This window comes from Aspergillus lucknowensis, assembly GCF_044049455.1.
Source record: "Aspergillus lucknowensis strain CBS 449.75 chromosome Unknown BJX67scaffold_20, whole genome shotgun sequence".
Taxonomy (NCBI): Eukaryota; Fungi; Ascomycota; class Eurotiomycetes; order Eurotiales; family Aspergillaceae; genus Aspergillus; species Aspergillus lucknowensis.
In genome coordinates this window covers 330,582-350,717 of record NW_027263564.1, presented here as the reverse complement: position 1 = coordinate 350,717, position 20,136 = coordinate 330,582, and the positions used below count along the sequence as shown (strand labels likewise).

Sequence of the window (20,136 nt, the reverse complement as noted above, 5' to 3'; positions counted from 1 at the left end):
CTAGGCCGTGCCATCTACTAGGATCCTAATTCTAGTATTATATTAATAAGCTAGGATACTTATACCAAGAATATTCTTACTAAGTATAGCATAGCAACATGTAGCAGCACTAATATCCCTATAAATCTAGTATACTAATCTTATTATATAAAGCTTAAGAAGCAAGAATCCAGCCTAAGCAATACTAAGAATACCAAATCAGCTCTAGTTTCTAACTTTGCAATAGTCCTAGATTAGCTTAACTAGCTTGTTACCAAAATATGGCCTAATATTTAGTATACTATATTCTAACTATAATATTATATAAGCTTCCCAATCTAATATAACCTAAAGGCTGTCAAAAATCTGCTATAATATCTAAAACACTACTAATATTGCCTGTAGATTGGTTAAAATCCTAAAATAGGTCTATAGATCTATATTAATACTATATATTAAGATTATACTAATAGTAAGAGTACTAAGGTATTTATAATACTCTATATAGGTAGCCCAATATCTTGGTCCTCTAAAAAGAAATTAATACTTGCCCTATCTATAATTATTATAGAACTTATTACTTTTAACTATATAATCAAGAAAGTATTATATATCTAGAAGCTTGCTATAGTACTTGGCTTACTAATTAACAAGAAGATTATAATATTAACTAATAATAATAATACTATCAAATTGCTCTAGAAAACAGGTTTCTTATTTACTATAAAATAGCTAGATAACTATTTCCTATTTATTAAAGACTACCTAGAAGCAGGCAAGGTCAAATTCTTGTATATTAACAGGACATATAATCTAGCTAACAAACTTATAAAGCTACTTGATATAGGCCATTTTAAAGTCTTTATAAAATTAATTAACCTTTAAGAGGTTATCTAGTAGGCCAATTTGCTTCTTATTTCTATAGAGGATATTAGAATAAGGTTTTTTCTATAGTTTTTCCCTATAGTTCATGTATTTTTTCCCGTGTTTTTATCCTAAGCTCTATACCTTAATACCAGGTGTTATATCTAGACTACCAAATTAGGAAGGTTGCCAGCCTTATACTAGCAAGTTGCCTACAGGGGTGTGTTGGAGGCCTCAGTAAGGCGACTAGCCGAGGTCATGTGACCACACAACCTCCCTAGTAGGTCGACACTCAGTAGCTAGAGATAATGAAGCGACTTTGTTCTAGCCGACAGACACTCACTGCGGCCCCTTTCTGGGTGAGCTTGTGAGTAGCTCGAATCTATATTGTCTAAGGCTCTGCTGACTCTGGATTAAGATATGATAACCTGATGTTCTCGTCGCAGAAGTGGAAGACGGTCGATAAAGGTTTGATTCTCGTAACAACATTTATTCTGCGGAAATCTGATATTCCTATACAGGAATGGCCCGACTCCCGGGCGCGTTCAAACCGATCGTCGGAGACGACCTGAAGTACTACCGCAAGATCCAGAAAGTCGACTACCTCCCACACGGGAATAAAGTGCAGATCTCATGGAAGAATCACTACACTGACTGCGAGTTCCAAAAAGCTGCGTACGACCACACATTCATTGCTGTACCCTTCACTGTCGTCCGCAAGTGGAAGCTCCCAGGTATGCCCGGGCCTGGTCTATGTGTAGAATGCAGACCAATCGCTAACGAGAGAAGAATTCTCGCCCACACTGGGCCACGCAATCTCGCTTTTGATGTATCAATCCGCCTGCAAGGTCCGCAACCCCATCCACCCCAGGTTTTATTGTTCTCATAAGTGTAGGTGGCCCTCGAATTCAAATCCCGCTTCTGGGAACACCTCGACCGCCCCATCTTCGGCAGCTGCAACACAAAAACCGACATCCCGGGCCTCGGCGACATCTGCTACCCCGGCTTCAACCTGAATAGCACGGGCCCCGCCGTCGTACTGGGCAGCTACAACAAGGACGACTACGGCGAGCGGTGGGTTTCCACGCCCGAAGACGAACACGCGCAGTATGTCCTTGAGGGCCTGGTGCAGTTGCACGGCGAAGTCGCTCGCGAGGAGTACACAGGCCGACTCAAGCGGCTTTGCTGGATTGGGGAGGAGAGTAATGCCGGGGGATCGTGGGCATTCCCAAGCGTGGGACAGCATGAGTTGTACATTCTGGCTTATTTTAGTACGGAGAATAACGTGAGTCTGCCCTCGGTTTGGATGTGTAAGGCCTGGGATTTGCTAGCTAACGCTATCTAGATTATCTTCATCGGCGAGCATACCTCTTATACACACTCGTGGAGTATGTTCCCCCAGCCGTATTGGTCTTATGATTATGATACTAATGCGGAATATTTGCCTCCGCTCTTGAATCCGCTGTTCGTGGATCTGTTCAACTTTTACTTGGTCTGTGCCGTCTGACATACGTCGTCTTGATTTTGCCACTAACCGCTCGCCATAGAATTCGGTCTCGTCGATGAGGCAAAAGAGATCACTCGGAAGTGGATGGGCAAGTGGATCACCGTTTAGCACTCGGAAGGTGGTAGGCGCCAACATGTATAGCTTGTCGATTCTCAAAGAGACAGGAAAATGCGGGACTATAGGCTTACTTTGCTTGCCAATTTACTTAGGAACTTAGTCAATAGGAATTGGGGACCAGACACTGTCCCACGTAGAGTATTCTGTTGTATTGTTAACTCTTGGACCAGGGGTTCATTGCTGTTTGTGAGGCAGATGCCAGTAAGCTTTTTGATGGTCTTGCAAGGCGTCTTAGATCCGTGGAGCGTTTGCGCTGACACAGGTTTCAGTTATCTCCTGAAGAGTTCGGTTGACGGGACGGCAAGGGCGAGAGAGTTGAAGCCTCGAAAGGATACCCTCCAAGATGTGTCGCTCTTGGACTCGGTCCCCACGGCAGAAATGGAGGCGGTTATCCGCAGCCTAGAGGGGTTCTGTGTCCAGGAAAGCTGGCAAGCTCTAACATCAGCGTCCCCATCCAGTGCGACCAGGCTCCCTCTCCTGCTTGTGCATGTGAGTATCTCAAAGGAGTTTCTTTCCTTCTGTTATGTTCTCCGACCCCTTTTTCCTCCATCAAAGTCTCGAAAGGTTGATATTTTCGGCGGCCGGTCCCGCTATTTCACTGTGGATGCAACGCACCTACATTAATTGTAAAGGCCCCCAAGATATCCCTGCATATCAATCACTCAAGTGTGTCCAATTGCGTCGCTCTGCACCGACTGCACCATGTTGCGGAAGACGACACCTTACTTGATAGACACAGGGTGTTCCTTATCACGCAGCCGTTGATTCTGGCATGGGGTGACGAGACTGCGGAGAATTATGACCGAAGCAAGGTCCGGTTGAAAGGTACCGTACGCGTGGAGGAGACCCTGTGAGTGGACGACTAGACGGCGTGGGACGGTAGGGGCGGGCTGAATTCGATTGAAGCAGGTTAAAAGAGGCTGGCGAGAAGAGGGATGGTTAGAGAGACAAGGCAACTCGTTGTCGGGGGTTACAATTGGTTCAACCTCTCAGATTGCAGAGATTCTTCGTTCACAATGCAGAAAATTGCCAAGCCGAGACAATTTAGGGTCAGAAAAAATATCATCAATCATGGGAGTCCGCCTGCACATTAGGCCAGGGGCAGAATGGGCCCGGGCACGAGGTTACTTGAAAATATTCCCGGATCAGGATTTAATTTGAACCAGGGAAGAACCCGCCGAATAGCCTTTGGTGGTGTGCTTCTTGTTCCAAAAGTATACTGCTAAAGTTATCTTGCATATTACAATGTTTTCACCTTCCATTTCGCTGCAGTAATGGTTCTTCCCTCTTCTGATAATATACAAAATAGAAACACTGGTATCGTTATAGACTAATTGCCCTTTTGCTACTTGATCGTTTGCCGACCTCTCAGTGCTCAATACCCATCCAGCCCTTGATCACCTCGCTCGCAGGCATGCTCTCGTATGTCGTAGTTGGGCTAAGCTGGGTAGCCGCCGATACCATATGAACTACATAGGAGAAGATCTCCCGGGAATGGCTCTCCCATGTATAGATGATGCATTTGGAGTACTTATTCTGAAGTATCAGCATTCATCCCGGTAAGGCAGCATGAAGAATAGACAAACCCGGATTTCCTGGTCCATATAATAGAAAGTGTAGTGATACCCACCCACTATCAGACCTTATATACCCATCGCAGCCTGCCGGCCTTCTGAAGAGCATGTTGAATCAAGGCTGCCACAACGGGTGAGCATTCAGGATATCGGTAGGCCCCGTGGGTGACTTACCCATGTATGAAATAGCCTGATAACGGCCATCTGCAAGTAAGTTCGGACTCTTTGCTTCGACAACTAACATGTTTGTCTCGACCTCCTCAGGGCTGCCGTACCACAGGGTATAGTCCATCCCCCCCCATACCAGCTTTTCCACCACGCCCTCGTCATCGTATGTCGGCAATGTGTAGGAGACGTTGATCTCTAACACCATTTGGATATTCTTGCCAACAATTGTACTCTCTGTTGAGTACCTTTTCCCCTTGCCCTTGCCCCCTTCGTACTGCCCAAGCCCCGCCTTTATCGTGGGGGCGGCATCGAGGGACGCCGCGTCGATTGTGAGGCGGATAACTGCCTGATTCTGCTCAGCTCGGCCATCAACGAGTCTAATTTGGTCCAGCGTGAGCATGTTACCCAGGTTTCTCAGCTCCAGGATTCACCTTACTCAAGCAGCCGGACACTGCGTACGCCTTCCACGGCGCTACCCTCCAGTCTCTCGTGTCCTCGAGGAGCGTCAACACGAAATAGCAAGAATCTTGGAGCCAGATAGAACATGCACCGGTGAATAATTCTTCCCGGTGAATGAATAACACACCAGCAAATTTATTCTCCGACCCCAGACCACGTGGTTTGGGACGGCAATCGACAGCAGCTCCAGTCAGTAACAATTTCCGCTCCTCATCCAAAGCCAGATGCCACCCTACATTTTCCTAGGATCCGCGGCATTTCGGCTATGGTTAGTGTTCAGCGTGCCATCGCCGTACGTGTCTGGTGCTGAATAGAGTTGAATAGAGTCCGTTTGCGATATCCTATAGGACCATCGAGTTATCGCCGTCGCTATGTTCCAATCTAAATACCTGGCCAAAGGGAGTTATGAGTCACGGAGCTACGGCGAGATTCAAATGCCCAAGCACGGAGGTAAGCAATCATTGGGATGAAAGCGGAAGAAGAATTTGAGTTGCTAACTAAGGTCTATCTAGCGATATTTATACCTGCGAGGATGCCTCTGATAGACCTTCACGATAGCCGTATTAGGAAAGAGCAATTGAATGAGTGAAGCGAAATGAAGGAACGATTGAAGCGACATTAGGAGGTGGCGGAGCATTGAAGCTGACCGATCCTGGCAACGCTGCTCTTAACTGGGAGATGCCCGAGATAATCCCCGACGGAATTGGCGATGGGAGGATCTCCTCCCTGATACCATGAGTCTCATCAATGCTCTTCCCTGACGTCTGTCCAGCATCTTCGCTGAGAATCACGCGCCTCGGCGTGGAAGTTCGAACCTTTTCTCCACCCATTGAAGTTCATGTAATGCTGCGTAGTTCCATCGGGGGTCTGGTAGTTGGTCGCCAAAGCCGACGCAGGTTTAGCCGAAGGGATGTCAGGAGATGAATTCTTCTAATATCGTAGGGATTAAAGGCCTGGCATTTGCGGATACGCGAAATTTTGCAAGCGAAAGATACCCTCACTCTATTCGTGAACGGAGCGTTCATGGTTCCAATGCACCCATGCGCTTTACATTTTCAATATCTCTGCTCAGAGATGGTGTGATCGAGATACGTACATCCTCGAAAGAGGGGATGAGGATAGATACTTTCAACTCTGATTCAGCATAAGACCCCTGGTCCCATCGGACGCCGTCAACTTCACCTCGACTCGCTCGGCAGCCTGGCCCATCCGACTAATAGAGGCATATCTGTCCACCTGATCATCCCTTTCAAAGCCATCTAAGCCATGGAACAGCACTGCCAGAATAGATGATTTCCACACAGATAGTCCTTCATGCCGACTCGCTCCCGCAGTCAGCGCCCCAAAGACAGTCCCAAAGATAATCAACGCTGTCGGGAGCAGAATCCACAGCCAATTTACAGAAACACACACTTTGGTCCTGTATATGGTCCCCTCGATTGTCGTGTTGCTTGCTAAGAGGGCAGACCTTGTCAACGCAGCGGCTGTTGCTTTCGTCGCCTCCTCGAGTCCAGCGCGCATAGTTTTCGCGATATTCGGGTCTGGTCGTGCAGGCCAACTTTCAGGGCCAAGAAGAGACCATTCTGAGGAGTTGCTGACTTCAAAAGATGTGGTTGCCTGCCCGACAAGGAACGGTGTTATTAAATCCCAATCACTCAATGGGCCAAATGAAAGTTGGCCGCTGTTTGTCCAGATAGTTGCAGACATCTGGGTAAAGTCCTTTGGCGGTTCAGTCCCCGGTTTCCAGCAAGGACTCCAGTCAACCCGTTCCATTGCATCGGCAGGCAAGGCAGCGCGATTCCTCAAACATTCGGGGCCTGGTATTACTTCGCCTGTGGGATAGTAAAGGCAGAAAATCTGGCCGTACTCGGGGTCTGAGAGATCAAATGAGACAGCTCCGTTCGAGACTGCGACGTTGTATGTTCTTGCACAGAGCGCAAGAGCACATTGTGTGACCCTCAATTTAAATGCCTTTCGTAAGTCCAACATGGGCGCAAGGCCTGCAGTTTGGTTGACCAGAGAAAGTTCCGCGTGTGCGAGAACAAGCAACGGGTCCTGCAATCCGGCGAATACATTATTGGGGCCAACACGATCGGAATGCCAGGCCTGTGTCAAGCCCCAAGGAGCCCAGACTTTGTGATACGGCACGGAGAGGCGCCATTCTCCATCAGAAATGGACCTCGCACTTATCCGCATAGTGATATTTGCTGGTTTCCCGCGTTGGGGTATAATCTGGCACTCATTCGTTCCCGGTTCGTCAGTATATCCCATGTTAGTATCGAACTCGAATGGAGGACATTCGAGCGTTGTGGAATCACTGATATCTTCACACTGGCTGCACACTCCCAGGGATTGGAAAGCCGGCCACGTACAGTTTCCAGAGGGGCACGTTGGGTTTACGTCGAGGTTCTCGGACCATTGCGCGGTATAGGCGATGGACTGCAAATACTCACCGAGAGTTGCTGAATCGTCGGACGCGGAGAAGAAGCGAACAGCAGTCGCCTTCTTCGCTGCGGCGGGAGTGACCTCCGTGGCTTCGACCATCGATATTGCCGGGTAGGTCAAGATCTGCTGCATGAATGGATCGAACGTCAAGGCGAGGAGAGTAATAAGGGCGCCCATGGAAACCAACGACCGCCCCTTCAGTTCCCAGAGCATCAACGCCGACCCGAGGGGGCCACGACTGGCGCTGTCAAATAATTGCATGTCGTCGAGCTGATTCTTCTTCTCGTAGAACCAGATCCATTTCAGTTGCCCGATGCATTCCCCCATAACAAAGACCAGAGATGCTTTGGACGCGGTGGCTAGCACGGAGACAATCGCGTTGAGGGTAAAGCCATAGGAGAAACTTGGCGCAGGCCTGCCGGCGTACGTTACCAGGACACCGATGATCGCGATATGGCAGGCGGCGCTGAAAACTATCGCAAGGCCCTCGTAGAACCAAGTGTCCTGGACTCGGGATAATCGGCTTGGGGGTTCAAGCTCCTTGGGCGGGCCTCCTCGAGCAGCGTGTGGTTGAGAAATGGGATCGTTCGCAGGGTCATGATTGCGGTGGTTGTTTCCCTTCCGGACCAATCTGAGGCCATTTCGAGGCATGCCTCCTCTCTTTGCAGTCGCAGCAAATAATCCCTATCGTGGCGTGATGCTCGAGGCGGGGCCAGAAGGGCGCATTGGGCCTTTAAAGAGCATCCACCAACAGGCTGAAACGAGGCGTTTTCGGTCCAGGCGAGTCGTGGCTGTGAGCAATCCCTGCACGCCCCGGCCAAGCCTATCCAGCGATTGGGGGCCAATTTTGGCGCCATCGTTTTCATCCACGGAGCTCACTCTGAAAGGTGGAAGGGGTCGAATCTTGTCACTCCTCATCCGCTGAATGAGGAAGCTCGTCCGACACGCATGATGTGGCTTATTTGACGAGAAGGACGAATATGCCTGCTCCTCCTGCCATCCAATAGACCATCCATACCTCCCACGGCATCTCGCCGATTTCCTGGACGGTGGGCTCCTCAACCTCAAGGCGCGACACCAGGAATCACCGTACGAAGTACGCGCGGTAGCGCCTCTGTTGAAAATGATAGACGTGCATCCCGAATGGTGCAACATGCAGGTGTCGGAGACGTGGCCAGGATTAGCTGGAACTGGTCAGATTCCTTATCTTGAGCGCAAGAGCCTCGTCTCCAGCGGGTTTGATGAGTGATGACCGGAGGATTTCCGAGTCGGTATAGACCTGATCCCCAATATGGAACGATAACAGGCCAATCTCGAGGGTCAAAGTGAAGATCTAGGATGAGACTGCGAAGCTAGGGGAATTTCACAAGGGCTTGGTATAGGTCGCATTTGTGACGCTCACCTTGGCTGTGTTTCCTTTGCAGGCGGAGTTCTTCAAGGTGTGGGTAGGTGTTAGGGATTTAGCTGATATCGGACGCGTCGAGGCTGGGATATTTGTAACCCAGGTCGTCAGGAACGGTGCCGTCGTACGTGGATACCTCGACAATGAGACCAGACCGCGTAAAGCTAACTTAGTTCTCCACAACAAGGTGCTCGACAGCGAAGACGTCACAATCAACGACAGAGACTCATTCAGCACAGCCGGGCCGCAACCTCCAGTCGGCCTGATGGCAGGTATATTGAGACCCTGCTAATACGGGGCATATGCCGAAATCTGGTAGGCTGACCGAGACGACCAAATATTCATTTGGCACGATGGATGACACTGCACCACAGCTCGCAATACATCAATCCAAAAGCTGGTTGTCTATGGTGCAGCCTTCCGAGAAACCCCCCAAGGACCTCCTCCGAGGGCCCCAAGTTCCCGCTCAAATTCATCGAGTGACTCAATGGGGATCTACAATTCTCGAACACGAAGCTCGACCTATGTTCGAGAATTGTCAATGTGGCTCCGGAAAGGGATTGCTGACGGCTGGTGGTGCTTCATAATGCACAACTTCCGCTCCCCAGTCCTTCTGTCGCCCGAGGGATTCGCCCCTTCCCCCCCGCGGGGACCCTGCCTGGCCGCAAACCGGGCCCACTGCAGAAATTTGTGTCCGTGCCAGTCGATAACATTAAAAATAGCAGAGTCGGGCGTAGGAGCTGACCGAAACTGGATCCTCAGCGCCCTGTAGGCGGGGGCGGCGATATCGTGGCAACCGCGACTCGCCCGGCTGAGCGTCGACAGTTCCCGTTTTCAAGCTGGCCCTGTTAGTTTTCTGATCAAAAGGCAGCGGTAAAATCATACGAAGAGACAAATCCACCTCTCTGGGGGACGGATTTCCATCGCAGGTGTGGCCGTGTTTGGGAGATCTTTTTTTTTCCTGGCGGATTCAGTGAGTTGCTCTTGGAAGGCGAAACGCGCGGATGTTCCAACTGGAAGCTGACTGGGGCCAGGGCAGACAAGATCGTCCGCGATTCTTCAGATTAATTATGGCCCCATTGGGGCGAGTCTTGCACAGCCCAGCCCGCATTCTGCTGACTATAAGCGGCCAACGTCCTCGGGTCTTGCCTGTTCGCGCTTACCCGTGCATAGGAACAGCTTATCCCCTTCTCGGCAGTTATATAGATCTCTACCGCGGCGCGATACAAATATTCACACAACCAGACACAAAGATGTCTTCCCTTTTATCCCTCCCCCTCGAGCTCCGCCACCAAATCTACCGCCATGTTTTCTCCCTCCCCACCTCCCAATCACCATCGCCTCATGGACCGCATACGAAGGATAGCATCCCACCAGAATTTACTACAATGCCGAATACATTCCTCGCCCTCCTCTCCGTCAATCGCCAAATCCACGCCGAAGCCATGCCCCTCTTGTTCGCCGAGTCCTTCTTCAAACTGGACATCGATATTCCCGCCATCACCCGCTTCCTGCGGGGTATCGGCCCACGCCGCCGCAAATATATACGCTGTCTGGGGTTCCATTTCACCTCGAAGGCATTGCACGAGTTACACACGAATGTACCGAACATGCAGATCCTTGTTCAGGAGTGTCTGGTTTACTGCGAGCGGATCGAGCTCCTCGAACTCGTTGTCCCGACGCGGATGGACGAGGGGTATCTCCTAGCTTGGGGATCAGCGGCGTTTATTCGGCCGGCTGGTGTGCCGAGTTATCCGAAGGTGTTTCTGGGTGTGGAGCAGCTTGAAGCGTTAGATAGCGTGGGTGAGCTGCGGATTGTCGGGGACCTGGATGAGCTGCTTGTTTGTGAGGAGGACCGGGCGTGGTTTAGGGCTTTTGGGGAGGGGCGGAAGCCGTGCGGGCTTGGGAGGGAAGGGGGCACGACGAGTGTTGTATTTGTTGATCGGAAGGCGGCGTCTTGATCGGGGCCCGCTACATAGCACAAACACATTGGCCCCGCTAGCTGCACACCAATGAAGCCTTGCACAGGTAGCTTACTATTTTGGAAGAGGCGTCGTTGGTGCGTAACTATCGAGGCAGGTGTGTACGTATTGGTCCGCACTTGATAGAGTTGGCCAATTGAGTCGACAATGCAAGAATAAGTATTGCGCGTGGAGGAGCCAGCATCAGCACCGGAGTATGGAGAGCTGAATCCCGACGCGACTTCTCTCAAGAATGACTCGAGGCGGCGGAAATGAGCTCGGACATGGTCCGCAGGGTGGAGAGCGTGGGCCATAAATGCACCCCTCTCCTTCACATGATTGATCTATCCAGAGACCCAGTCAACGGACCTATGATTAGGCGCGAAATCTTGGGAGATCGGCGGGCGAGGAAGTTTAAGGGGGCCACCGCTGAAAGCTGCGATGAACCATGGAATGATAAAAAGACGCCCAGTCGCCTATGCTCGACTTTCTCCTCACTCTACATATCTGCCCTGTACATACGTACCCAAGAGCCACCTTCGTGAACGAAGCATGGCGCAACAAAACGCATCATACGACATCGTCATCGTCGGTGCCGGCTTCTCGGGGATATATCTCCTCCACAGCCTCCGCAAGCTCGGCTACACCTGCCGCGTCTACGAATCCGGCACCGACCTCGGCGGCGTCTGGCACTGGAACACATACCCCGGGGCACGCGTCGATTCCGAGGCATCGATCTACCAGTTCTCCATCCCTGAGGTGTGGAAGAGTTGGTCATTCAGCGAGAAGTTCCCCGCAGCCGCCGAGATCCGTGAGTACTTCGCGCATCTGGATAAGGTTCTCGACATCAAGAAGGATGTGGAGTTTAGCACGACTGTCACGGGCGCGCAGTTTGACAGGGAGGGGACCAAACGGTGGAGCGTTGAGCTCGCCGATGGCCGGGTGACCAGCTGTCGATTCTTCCTGCTTTGTGCGGGTTTTACCACAAAGCGATATACCCCGAACATTCCTGGGTTGGAGACCTTCAAGGGGGATATATATCATTCGGCCAATTGGCCGAGGAAGGGCGTCGACGTGTGCGGGAAGAAAGTCGCCGTCCTTGGAACCGGCGCGACAGGCGTGCAGATTATCCAGGACTGGGGGAAGGAAGAGGTGGAATCCCTGACTGTATTCCAACGGACGCCTAACCTCGCCCTTCCAATGCAGCAGAAGTCATACTCTCGCGAGGCCCAGGAGGCGCTGAAGGCCGAGGCAGAGAGCATCTTTCAGCGTCGGGGACGCACGTTCGCGGGGTATCTGGACGACGCGCATCCGAAGAATACGTTTGACGTGTCGGCCGAGGAGCGTGATGCGTATTATGAATCTCTGTACAAGGCTGGCGGCTTTTCGTTTCTCCTCGGCGGATACAGCGACATCTTGATCGACGAGAAGGCGAATCGCGAGGCGTACAACTTCTGGGCGAAAAAGACACGGGCGCGGATCACGGATCCGCAAAAGAGAGATGTCCTTGCGCCGCTGGAGCCGCCACACCCGATAGGTGTAAAGCGATGCTCCCTGGAGGTAGACTATTTCGAGCAATTCAACAGACCAAACGTGCACCTCGTGAATGTCCGCGAGCCTGGGAACAATATCGCAGCCATCAGACCGGACGGTATCGAGACCGCGAATGGGACGTTATACAGGGTTGACGCAATCGCGCTAGCCACAGGGTTCGACAATTTCACGGGCAGTCTGACCCAGATCCAGGGTCTGCGCAACACGGATGGGACGACGCTGGCGGAGGAATGGGACAGGAACGGCGCCGTCCTGTACCTGGGCATGACGCGACGGGGATACCCAAACATGTTTCTCGCGTACTCATTGCACGGCCCGACCGCACTGAGTAACGGGCCGACTGGCATCGAGTTCCAAGGACAGTGGATTGCGGACGCGATTCGGAAGATCGATGAGAGTGGGTTGGGCTATGTTGAACCGACGGAGGGAGCGGAAGTCGCTTGGAAGGCACAGGTCGACATGATTGCAAATATGACACTGTTTCCCCAGGCAGACTCGCCGTATATGGGGTCGAACATCCCAGGCAAGAGGAAGGAGATGTTGAATTGGCCGGGAGGCATTCCGATGTATGAGGAGCTGTGTCGGAAGGCGTTGGAGAGCTGGGACGGATTTACTGTGGTGTAGTAGGGCTTCTTGCCGTCATCGCGGTACGCCGAGGTGAACCAAGGGTGCAGATCGTTATGAGATGGGTTCGAAAGCAGGCATTCTACAGAGCTAGGGCGAATCACCAAACCGACGCTCTTCATCCATATCCCAGCCTTATTTCTCAGGGAGCCGATGCCCGGACTCAGCCTCCACGTTCTTGCTAGTGAGAGAACGGAAGAGCCGCGAGCTCTATCACCCTGGTCTACATTACGATGGGCCACAGGGCAGTCTAATTGCATCCACGAGTAGCAGGAGCATCTAAATGTGGGTGAATGGCTTGTTTTGCTTTAAAATCGTGCTTAGATAAAGAAGCTATCCTCGTAGCTAGCCCAGGTGAGGTCACTGATATATTGTAACCCGAAATAAATAAACCCACTCACACCCCCTGCAAGGGCACCGTCGTCTCCCAAGCCCTAACATCCCGCTGAACATTCGCATCCTTCTCCCCAGCCACGTCCAGCGCATCCAGCAATGCGACAAGCAACGGCTCCAGCGACACCCCAAGCGCAAGCGGATCAAGCAGACTATCCAACTCCGTGTCCTCAGAACACCCCTCCTCAACCGTGCCATTAAACGCAGCCTCCACGAATTCCACAACAGCCGGCAAGGCAATCACCTCCGTCGTCGCATGTCCACCACTCTTATACGTCGTAAACGCAACACTCGCGCCATTGCCGCACCACGAAGTCACCATCCGATCCGCGTCGTCGTACGGGATGATCTCGTCGTACGTCGCGTGGTACACGAAGACAGGAACAGTGGGAGTCTCGTCACTCTTCGTACCGAGAATATTATCATTAAGAACGGACTGAATCGTCGGATCATCAAGCAAAGCGGGCCCCAGAGTCTGAAACTCCGTCGAAAACAACGACTGGCTGAAGAAATTCCCGAGATCGGCGACGGCGCAGTGCGTGCTCGCGAACTCTAACGCCTCGCGACCCTTCTCCGTGATGATCCGCTCAATCAGCGGGGTAACCTCTGCCCCGTACGCGCTGGGCTTCGAGAGCCCGTCGATTGCTGGCGGGATGAACCCGCTAAACGGGCTGTCGTCGAGGAGGAGTAGGGTTCCAGTCAGGTTACTGGGCGTGCCACCCTGCGCCCAGCCCTTGACGTTGAGCTCGGGCGCGTACGACGCGTGCAGGGCGGCCGCCCAGCCCGTTGCGATTGCGCCGCCGGAGTATCCCGTTCCCACGATGGCGGGGGAATCCGATGAGAGGCCGAGTTTCTCGTGGTAATTGCTCACGGCGCGCATGGAATCCAGCACGCCCATGCCCTCGATGCGACCTGCTGCGAATGCCGCGTCGGGACCCTCGTAGTCGGACGAGGAGACGATGTACCCCTTCTCCAGGTAGACCTGGATAATCAGCCTCTCGACGGAGGAGATGAGGCCCGTTTGCTCTACGCCGAGCTGGTACTGGTAGCTTGGGTTGCAGGTTGGGGAAGAGGAGTCGTAGGCAGTGTGGAAGGAGACGAAGCGGTCTGTTTTCGGGGACTTGGGCTTGAAGATGGTTGTTGCGGTTGCGATTGCGGAGCCGTTGACGGCGGTGGTGCGGTAAAGGAGTTGGTATGCGTCGACGGGGTCGGGGATGAAGCCGAAGAAGGAGGCGTTGACTTGTCTTTCGCGGAGGATGGTGCCGGGGCTTTGGGACTCGAAGCCGGCCGGGGGCTGGTAGAAGGGGTCTGTGGTTGGATCTTCGGCGCGGCGCGTTGGGCGGGAGAAGGCTGTGGGGAGGACTGCGAGGAGGACAGCCAGTATAGCGGTCCACACGGGGAGCCTGGAGTACATTATGAAGCCCGGGAGTGCTGGATCAGAGTCCGGATCGTATATAGAGAGAGAGAGTTACAAGGACAGATCAACAGGGGAATGGGCTGTGGGGATGTTTATACTCCATTCTCCCCAATGTCCATGTGAATAGCAACGGCGCCGAGTACACTACCGAGCCGATATTCACAAGTTAATGCTAGTAACGGACTGGCCCACTGTTACATCCCGGCTAACCCTATGAGTGCGTCCATACCCCATGAGAGATTGCGATGCGGGGGATCAGCACGGATGGCGAACTCTCCGGGGCGAGTCAGTGAATTTTCCGTCCAGAAAAGAGACGTCGACGTCGCTCTCTCCATCGATACAAACAGACTGGCAGGGGTCGCAGAGATGGCGCAGTCGAGCCAGCGTTTCTCATCCCCGCAAACCCCACGCTTCAGCGATTTGGCAACAAATTAAGCATCCGGAGAGATCCACATGTGCGACGCGGCTCTCCTGCCGAGGCTGCCCTAACTGCCGCGATTTGATGCCCCACATCTGGTTTGGTGTGGGACATCTGTGGATGTCTTCTCGCCGTCACGCCCCTGGGGTAGAGTCAGATGAATGAATTGATCCGTCACCGAAATCGTTGACGGTCGACATCGCCTAACCAAGACCCCCAACGGTAGATATACCACTCATGGATGAATAGCATTGCCGCGGGCCTGGCCGATCCATCTAGATCCTCCACCCGCCCTCGGCTATAAGAACACCACCGAGCACCTTACTAATGCGCAAGAGGTGTTGACCATGAAATTGTGGTGCCACAAGAGATACGCCGACCGGCATGCCGTGAGCTCCGATGAAAGCGGGTATATTGATGACGGGCATAGGGAGTCCCTGGACTAGGTTAGCAGAGGTAAAAGGCGGGGAAAATGGTCAAGGGAGTATCCGTAGACAGTATTTCAAGCGCCTAGAAAAAGGTACTGACCGTCCATGGAGTATTAAAGGTTGCGCTCCCCATATCGCCCAGTCCAAGTGGTGCTTCGTCCACGGCGCTCGGTGTGAGGATGACCGAGTACTCCTTAGCAAGATCATTCATTACGTGTCGCATTCTCGCGTATGTATCGGACGCCTCCGCTACCTCCTTATTAGTATAGTTGGCGGCGTTTTCCACCATACCACATATTTCCGGAGTTAGACGCTCCTTGTCCACTCGATGTTCTCGAAGAAACGATTTTTGAGCTTCAAAACTGGTGATGACCTTCTGAATTCTCCTGAGGGCATCGGCGTCGGATAGCTCTGCCGGAAAGGCAACTTCTTCAACATGTGCACCCCAATTCTGGAGGATGGTAGCCGCTTTCTCCATCGCCGCAACGGTGCTAGGTCCTGCTTGTGCCCACATGGGTGTATGTATCAATGCTACAGAAACGTCCCCAGACTGGATGTCCTTAGGCGGGTGGTCATCCTTGATCGCGAAGACATCGGCAAGGAGCTGCAAATCATCAATGCTACGGGCAAAGAAGCCGAATGTATCGAACGTGGGTGCGAAAGTCTCTTGCCCTTCCAGTAAAACGACATTATAGGTTGGCTTATAAGCGAACACTCCAGTGTAAGATGCCGGGCGGATAACGCTCCCGCCTGTCTGGGCTCCGACGCTGAGAGTCACTTGGAAGTCGGCTACTGCAGCCGCGGAACCGCAGGAAGAGCCTCCCGGTGTTCGATTTGGGTCGTGTGTATTGGTGGTGTTCGGGCCCGAGTTCGTCACGGTGAATTCGGTAGTAGTTGCTTTGCCTGGCGAACATGTTAGAACTAACCAGAGGGTGGTAAGAACATCAACCGACGGACCGAACATTAGGGCCCCAGCATGGCGGAGAATTGCAACCGCGGATGAATCAAAGCGGGATTGGTGTCCGGTATATATAGGAGAACCAAACTGTGTCGGCATATCTAGCAATGATCAGCATCGATATTTGCGATTGAGAACCAGGGAAATACCTTTGGTATTCATGATGTCCTTGATTCCGATCGCTATTCCATGCAATGGGCCTCTCTCATTGTGCGGAACCTGATCTAGCGCTCGAGCTTGTTCCAAGACGAATTCGGGATCTGGGAACTCGATCCATGGATCAACGATCAGCAGCTATCTCCGCATCCACAGAGCCATCCGGGTACATGAACTCACCAAGATAGGCCCGTGCTTTAACAACGCCATCTCGCTCCTTGATCTGGTCTAAGAGAGACTGCGCGTAAGTCTCGATAGTGACTGTATTATACCTTTGAACAAATCAAGAAGCTGTATCGCGCTCAGGTACTGTCGTGCCATTGCTCCCGGCGGATTGTGCGGCAGCGAGGACCAGAGGGGAAGTTGAGGGAAAATCGGGGTATGGCGAGACTAAGAGAGCACACAAGACAAAGTAAACGGACCTCCTCTAGAACAGGATGAGGAGAGGATGGAGAAGGAAGACAAAATCCACGGCCGCACCCGCATCGTGGGGTAACAACAAAGAGCGGTAGTCCCTTTGTATTGTCTTGCACCAGGCAGATTGTAGCCGATAGCCGAACTCTTTAGATCTCGCTGAAACCTTCTGTTCATGTGCGACGGGAGAAGGATTTGTGGGTCAGGAACTGATTATCGGGGGTGGTTTAGTGTGGTCCGCCGTATTGAGGCTCTCTCCTTTCACTGAGTAGTGACCTGGTTTTGCTGGCGTCTGGAAATTCAAGGTCATACCAATGTCAGCAGTAGGCTCTGGGGTCGTGGCTGGACGCTAATGTTTGTCATACGAGTGACTTTGAACTTCGAGGCACCTCTGCTTACGATGTCGGAAATGCAGCTCAGAGCCTCGAAAACCGAACCTTAGCGAGGGATAGGGAGCCGCCCGAATTCATTATGGTAACAGAATACATGTAATCCAACGAGACATATTCAGTGAGGCGACTGGGTGGGACCTCTATTCGCTCCTCTTGTCCTTGGTACAGAGCCAAAGCTTCCGTACGTATCCTGGGAAAATTTTCAGATATGTTGATCAGGGTTGCGAGATACGGCCGTTTTGGGGACACCGGGTCCACCACCGCCAAAGAAAGCAGTTTCGGGTGTAGGGCCAGGAGTTCATTCAGAACAGTGTTCTGAATCATAGCCGACTCATTGGTGCCCATATATCCTGGGTAATAATCCGCAAATGGATAGGCTGCCAGTTTAGTATCAAATTCCCCGGGCTGGGACAGGATCACGACAATCATCCTATTTTTTGGAAACCAGGCAGATTGTAGCGTTGCTTTCAATTTCGAGGTGCAGTGAAGCAACGCTGTCTGGAAAGGCTCTTTTGCTATAACATTGTTGTAGTCATCCAAATTCACAGGCAGGAAGATCGCTGTGAGAGCCTCGAAGTTGTAGGGCCGGTTTGATCCGAACCGAAGTGTCACATCCCGCATTTTAACGCAATGCGTTACGACTGGGCTGTTCCCTTCTTCGTTTTGGTGTTCAATTATTCTGGACTTCACATATACCTCCACAAATGCTGGTGTTCTATATTTCACAGTTTGCATATCTTCGGGGGTTGGAATGTAGCCTGGAGAGGAGATGCGGTCAAACTCGTCCAAAAGACTTTGTCCGTCAGCAAGGCTAAGGCTAAGGCTTGGAGCTGGAGTATTAGGGTATACGTACCGTAGCGCAGAATCGGTCAAACCAAAGTCCTGGGGAGACTGGCGAACTCTGTCCATACATCGGTCATGCCACAATGAGCGTAATGCTTTCCCAACACGCGCATCTAGAGACTTTGTGGGGTCGATATCTTCGGCATATTGTCGTAAAAAGGTGGCATGAGCTGTATTGATATAGGACCAAAAGCCGATGTTCCCAATATCAAAAGCAGCCACAACAGCTTTCATGCTCAGAATGACAAATCTGTATACCACCATTCGTTGCAGTTTGTGATGTATACCAGTTGGGTGGTCTGGCAAAACACCCACTACCTTCTGTAGGGTAGCATCAATCCCGCTATATTCACTACCTATGAACAGGACTGATCTTTCGGGTTGCTCCGGTTCATCATCCACCACCGTTTCTCGCTCAGCCGCTGGGACACGGGTTTGCGAGCCATCCGGATGCCGCTTTGTGAGCTCTCGAAAAAACCGCCCATATACGTCAGATGTAAAAAGGTCGCGGTCGAAGGAGAACTTCAAGGATAATCTCGACAAAGTATCTGTTAGCCGTGAAGCAAAAGAATCTGTGTCATATTGAACCATCAACGAAGCCGAGTCAAGGTTCGTTTGGCGCAGGATCTTTTGGCTGCTGGATCGTTCGAGTAGCGCCTTTTGTTCTGCACTCGTTTTACTGGAGATCGCTTCGGTTAGCGGGAGGGGCCATCGTCCCAGAACGATCTCGCATGGTACGTACCAGTTGCATGCTGTCAGAAGTAAGTTCAGAGCGTCCGTCTGGTGCATCAAGAGGCTCTGGATGTCATCAAAGCTCTTCTTGCCAAGAACTAGCTTGATCCTGCTCTGAAAGTTGAGGGCCTTATCTTGTTTCTGACGGAGACCGCCCACAAGTTCTTGGAGTTTCGTGAGGAGAATTTTGCAGCATTTGATCGAATCGTCCATATCCATGACGAGCTGATAGTGGGCTCCGGTCTCATGGGCCATCCATTCTTCTATCTTGGTCAGTGCGAGGCGTAACGAGGTTAATTGGCTAGTCAGGCTCAGGAATGCAAGGTCTGCATCCTTCCAATCGCCTTGTATCTCGCGAATTGCGGCTATTATCTGGGTTGAGAGCTGGATAATGTTTGCCAGAGCACCGGCTGTTCCGATGATCGTAATAGGGTCTGCCATGCTGCCGTATATTGCTTATGTGGTATGCGTCTGAATTGAAGTTGTTGAGATGTCAGGAGGGATGAAGAGTTTTTTTCGCGAGGCTGAGAAGTTTTCCTCGAGCGTGCTGGACATGGCACCACCCGAGTCTGCCTTGTGCAGGGATTATGAACCTCACCAGGACTTGTGCAGTGTATTTGTCTTATCAAGCTTCTTCTGGAGAATTAATTTAGTGTTATAGTATTGTTCCTTCTGTATTCCTTTCTGTTGTCTTTTCTTTCTTTTTTTTCCCATGCTGGCAGAGAATTAGTAAAATTTCCTCCTCACCAAGGTGCAGTAAGGCTGCATGATGAGCTGATTATTCTTTTCGAACCCCTCATGCCAACATGCTAGTCTTGCATGAGTCTGTATATGGCTAGTGCATTCCTTGATGTATAGAAAACATAGAGCTTAGACCCAGCTGAACAAATATAATGTACTTTGGCTCAGTACTAAAAACACACAGTCATCCTCATCCCGCGCATTCCATTGTCTCTCAGTCCCACCCTAACCAACACCCACAACATCCACGCACGCCCATGGGTCGCCACCTTGAACATTGGAAGCATATGCGTGTACACGATATGATACGCTGATGTTTTACTACTGCTCAGATTGCCGATGCTGCTCAATGCAGTGAACGTTCTGCGAGGAATATTCGTACTAACCTACGCCTATTTGGTAGCGAAAGTCCACAACTTAACTGTAGAGGTCGAGTAACGCAGTATGACTCCGCAGATGCTTGAAACCCTTTGCGAATACCTCATGGAAAAGCCCGGCCTATACCTTGAAGGGACGGCAGTCTTTCTAGATAACGAATTTGGCATCTCAGCGTCGCCATCGAGCATAAAAGAACTCTTTCCTCCGAAAGT

At 51.6% G+C, this 20,136-nt stretch overlaps 8 protein-coding genes across 8 annotated transcripts; 3 read left to right on the top strand and 5 right to left on the bottom strand.

Moving 5' to 3' along the window:
* Nucleotides 1-1,153: 1,153 nt before the first annotated feature.
* BJX67DRAFT_108878 (NAD(P)/FAD-dependent oxidoreductase) lies at nucleotides 1,154-2,618 on the top strand. Its single transcript, XM_071024291.1, has 8 exons — nucleotides 1,154-1,210; nucleotides 1,262-1,311; nucleotides 1,365-1,577; nucleotides 1,633-1,691; nucleotides 1,739-2,128; nucleotides 2,189-2,231; nucleotides 2,288-2,335; nucleotides 2,391-2,618. The coding sequence occupies exons 2-8, from the start codon at nucleotides 1,275-1,277 to the stop codon at nucleotides 2,456-2,458; spliced, it is 858 nt and encodes a 285-aa protein (XP_070886239.1). The 5' UTR covers nucleotides 1,154-1,210; nucleotides 1,262-1,274; the 3' UTR covers nucleotides 2,459-2,618.
* A 1,217-nt stretch (nucleotides 2,619-3,835) lies between these two features.
* Nucleotides 3,836-4,609, bottom strand: BJX67DRAFT_381274 (uncharacterized protein; the record flags this gene model as incomplete). The annotated part of the gene is made up of 4 exons (XM_071032992.1): nucleotides 3,836-4,003; nucleotides 4,054-4,062; nucleotides 4,119-4,162; nucleotides 4,216-4,609. 4 exons carry the CDS (start codon nucleotides 4,607-4,609, stop codon nucleotides 3,836-3,838), a joined length of 615 nt encoding a protein of 204 aa, XP_070886238.1.
* Nucleotides 4,610-5,697: 1,088 nt separating this feature from the next.
* On the bottom strand, nucleotides 5,698-7,105 carry BJX67DRAFT_353502 (uncharacterized protein). Its single transcript, XM_071029126.1, has one exon. It carries the CDS (start codon nucleotides 6,937-6,939, stop codon nucleotides 5,797-5,799), a length of 1,143 nt encoding a protein of 380 aa, XP_070886237.1. The 5' UTR covers nucleotides 6,940-7,105; the 3' UTR covers nucleotides 5,698-5,796.
* A 2,242-nt stretch (nucleotides 7,106-9,347) lies between these two features.
* Nucleotides 9,348-10,697, top strand: BJX67DRAFT_108851 (uncharacterized protein). The gene is made up of 2 exons (XM_071024290.1): nucleotides 9,348-9,488; nucleotides 9,550-10,697. The coding sequence occupies exon 2, from the start codon at nucleotides 9,586-9,588 to the stop codon at nucleotides 10,474-10,476; it is 891 nt and encodes a 296-aa protein (XP_070886236.1). The 5' UTR covers nucleotides 9,348-9,488; nucleotides 9,550-9,585; the 3' UTR covers nucleotides 10,477-10,697.
* Nucleotides 10,698-11,028: 331 nt separating this feature from the next.
* Nucleotides 11,029-12,654, top strand: BJX67DRAFT_381270 (flavin-containing monooxygenase; the record flags this gene model as incomplete). The annotated part of the gene is made up of 1 exon (XM_071032991.1): nucleotides 11,029-12,654. One exon carries the CDS (start codon nucleotides 11,029-11,031, stop codon nucleotides 12,652-12,654), a length of 1,626 nt encoding a protein of 541 aa, XP_070886235.1.
* A 198-nt stretch (nucleotides 12,655-12,852) lies between these two features.
* BJX67DRAFT_108777 (secretory lipase-domain-containing protein) lies at nucleotides 12,853-14,578 on the bottom strand. Its single transcript, XM_071024289.1, has one exon. It carries the CDS (start codon nucleotides 14,459-14,461, stop codon nucleotides 13,052-13,054), a length of 1,410 nt encoding a protein of 469 aa, XP_070886234.1. The 5' UTR covers nucleotides 14,462-14,578; the 3' UTR covers nucleotides 12,853-13,051.
* Nucleotide 14,579: 1 nt separating this feature from the next.
* On the bottom strand, nucleotides 14,580-16,910 carry BJX67DRAFT_388218 (amidase; the record flags this gene model as incomplete). Its single annotated transcript, XM_071034338.1, has 6 exons — nucleotides 14,580-15,319; nucleotides 15,411-16,213; nucleotides 16,268-16,369; nucleotides 16,418-16,528; nucleotides 16,605-16,685; nucleotides 16,847-16,910. 6 exons carry the CDS (start codon nucleotides 16,908-16,910, stop codon nucleotides 15,158-15,160), a joined length of 1,323 nt encoding a protein of 440 aa, XP_070886233.1. The 3' UTR covers nucleotides 14,580-15,157.
* Nucleotides 16,911-17,134: 224 nt separating this feature from the next.
* Nucleotides 17,135-19,303, bottom strand: BJX67DRAFT_108773 (G-protein alpha subunit-domain-containing protein). The gene is made up of 3 exons (XM_071024288.1): nucleotides 18,816-19,303; nucleotides 18,084-18,752; nucleotides 17,135-18,023 (listed from the first exon to the last, which is right to left on the bottom strand). The coding sequence occupies exons 1-3, from the start codon at nucleotides 19,244-19,246 to the stop codon at nucleotides 17,255-17,257; spliced, it is 1,869 nt and encodes a 622-aa protein (XP_070886232.1). The 5' UTR covers nucleotides 19,247-19,303; the 3' UTR covers nucleotides 17,135-17,254.
* Between the last annotated feature and the right edge of the window lie 833 nt (nucleotides 19,304-20,136).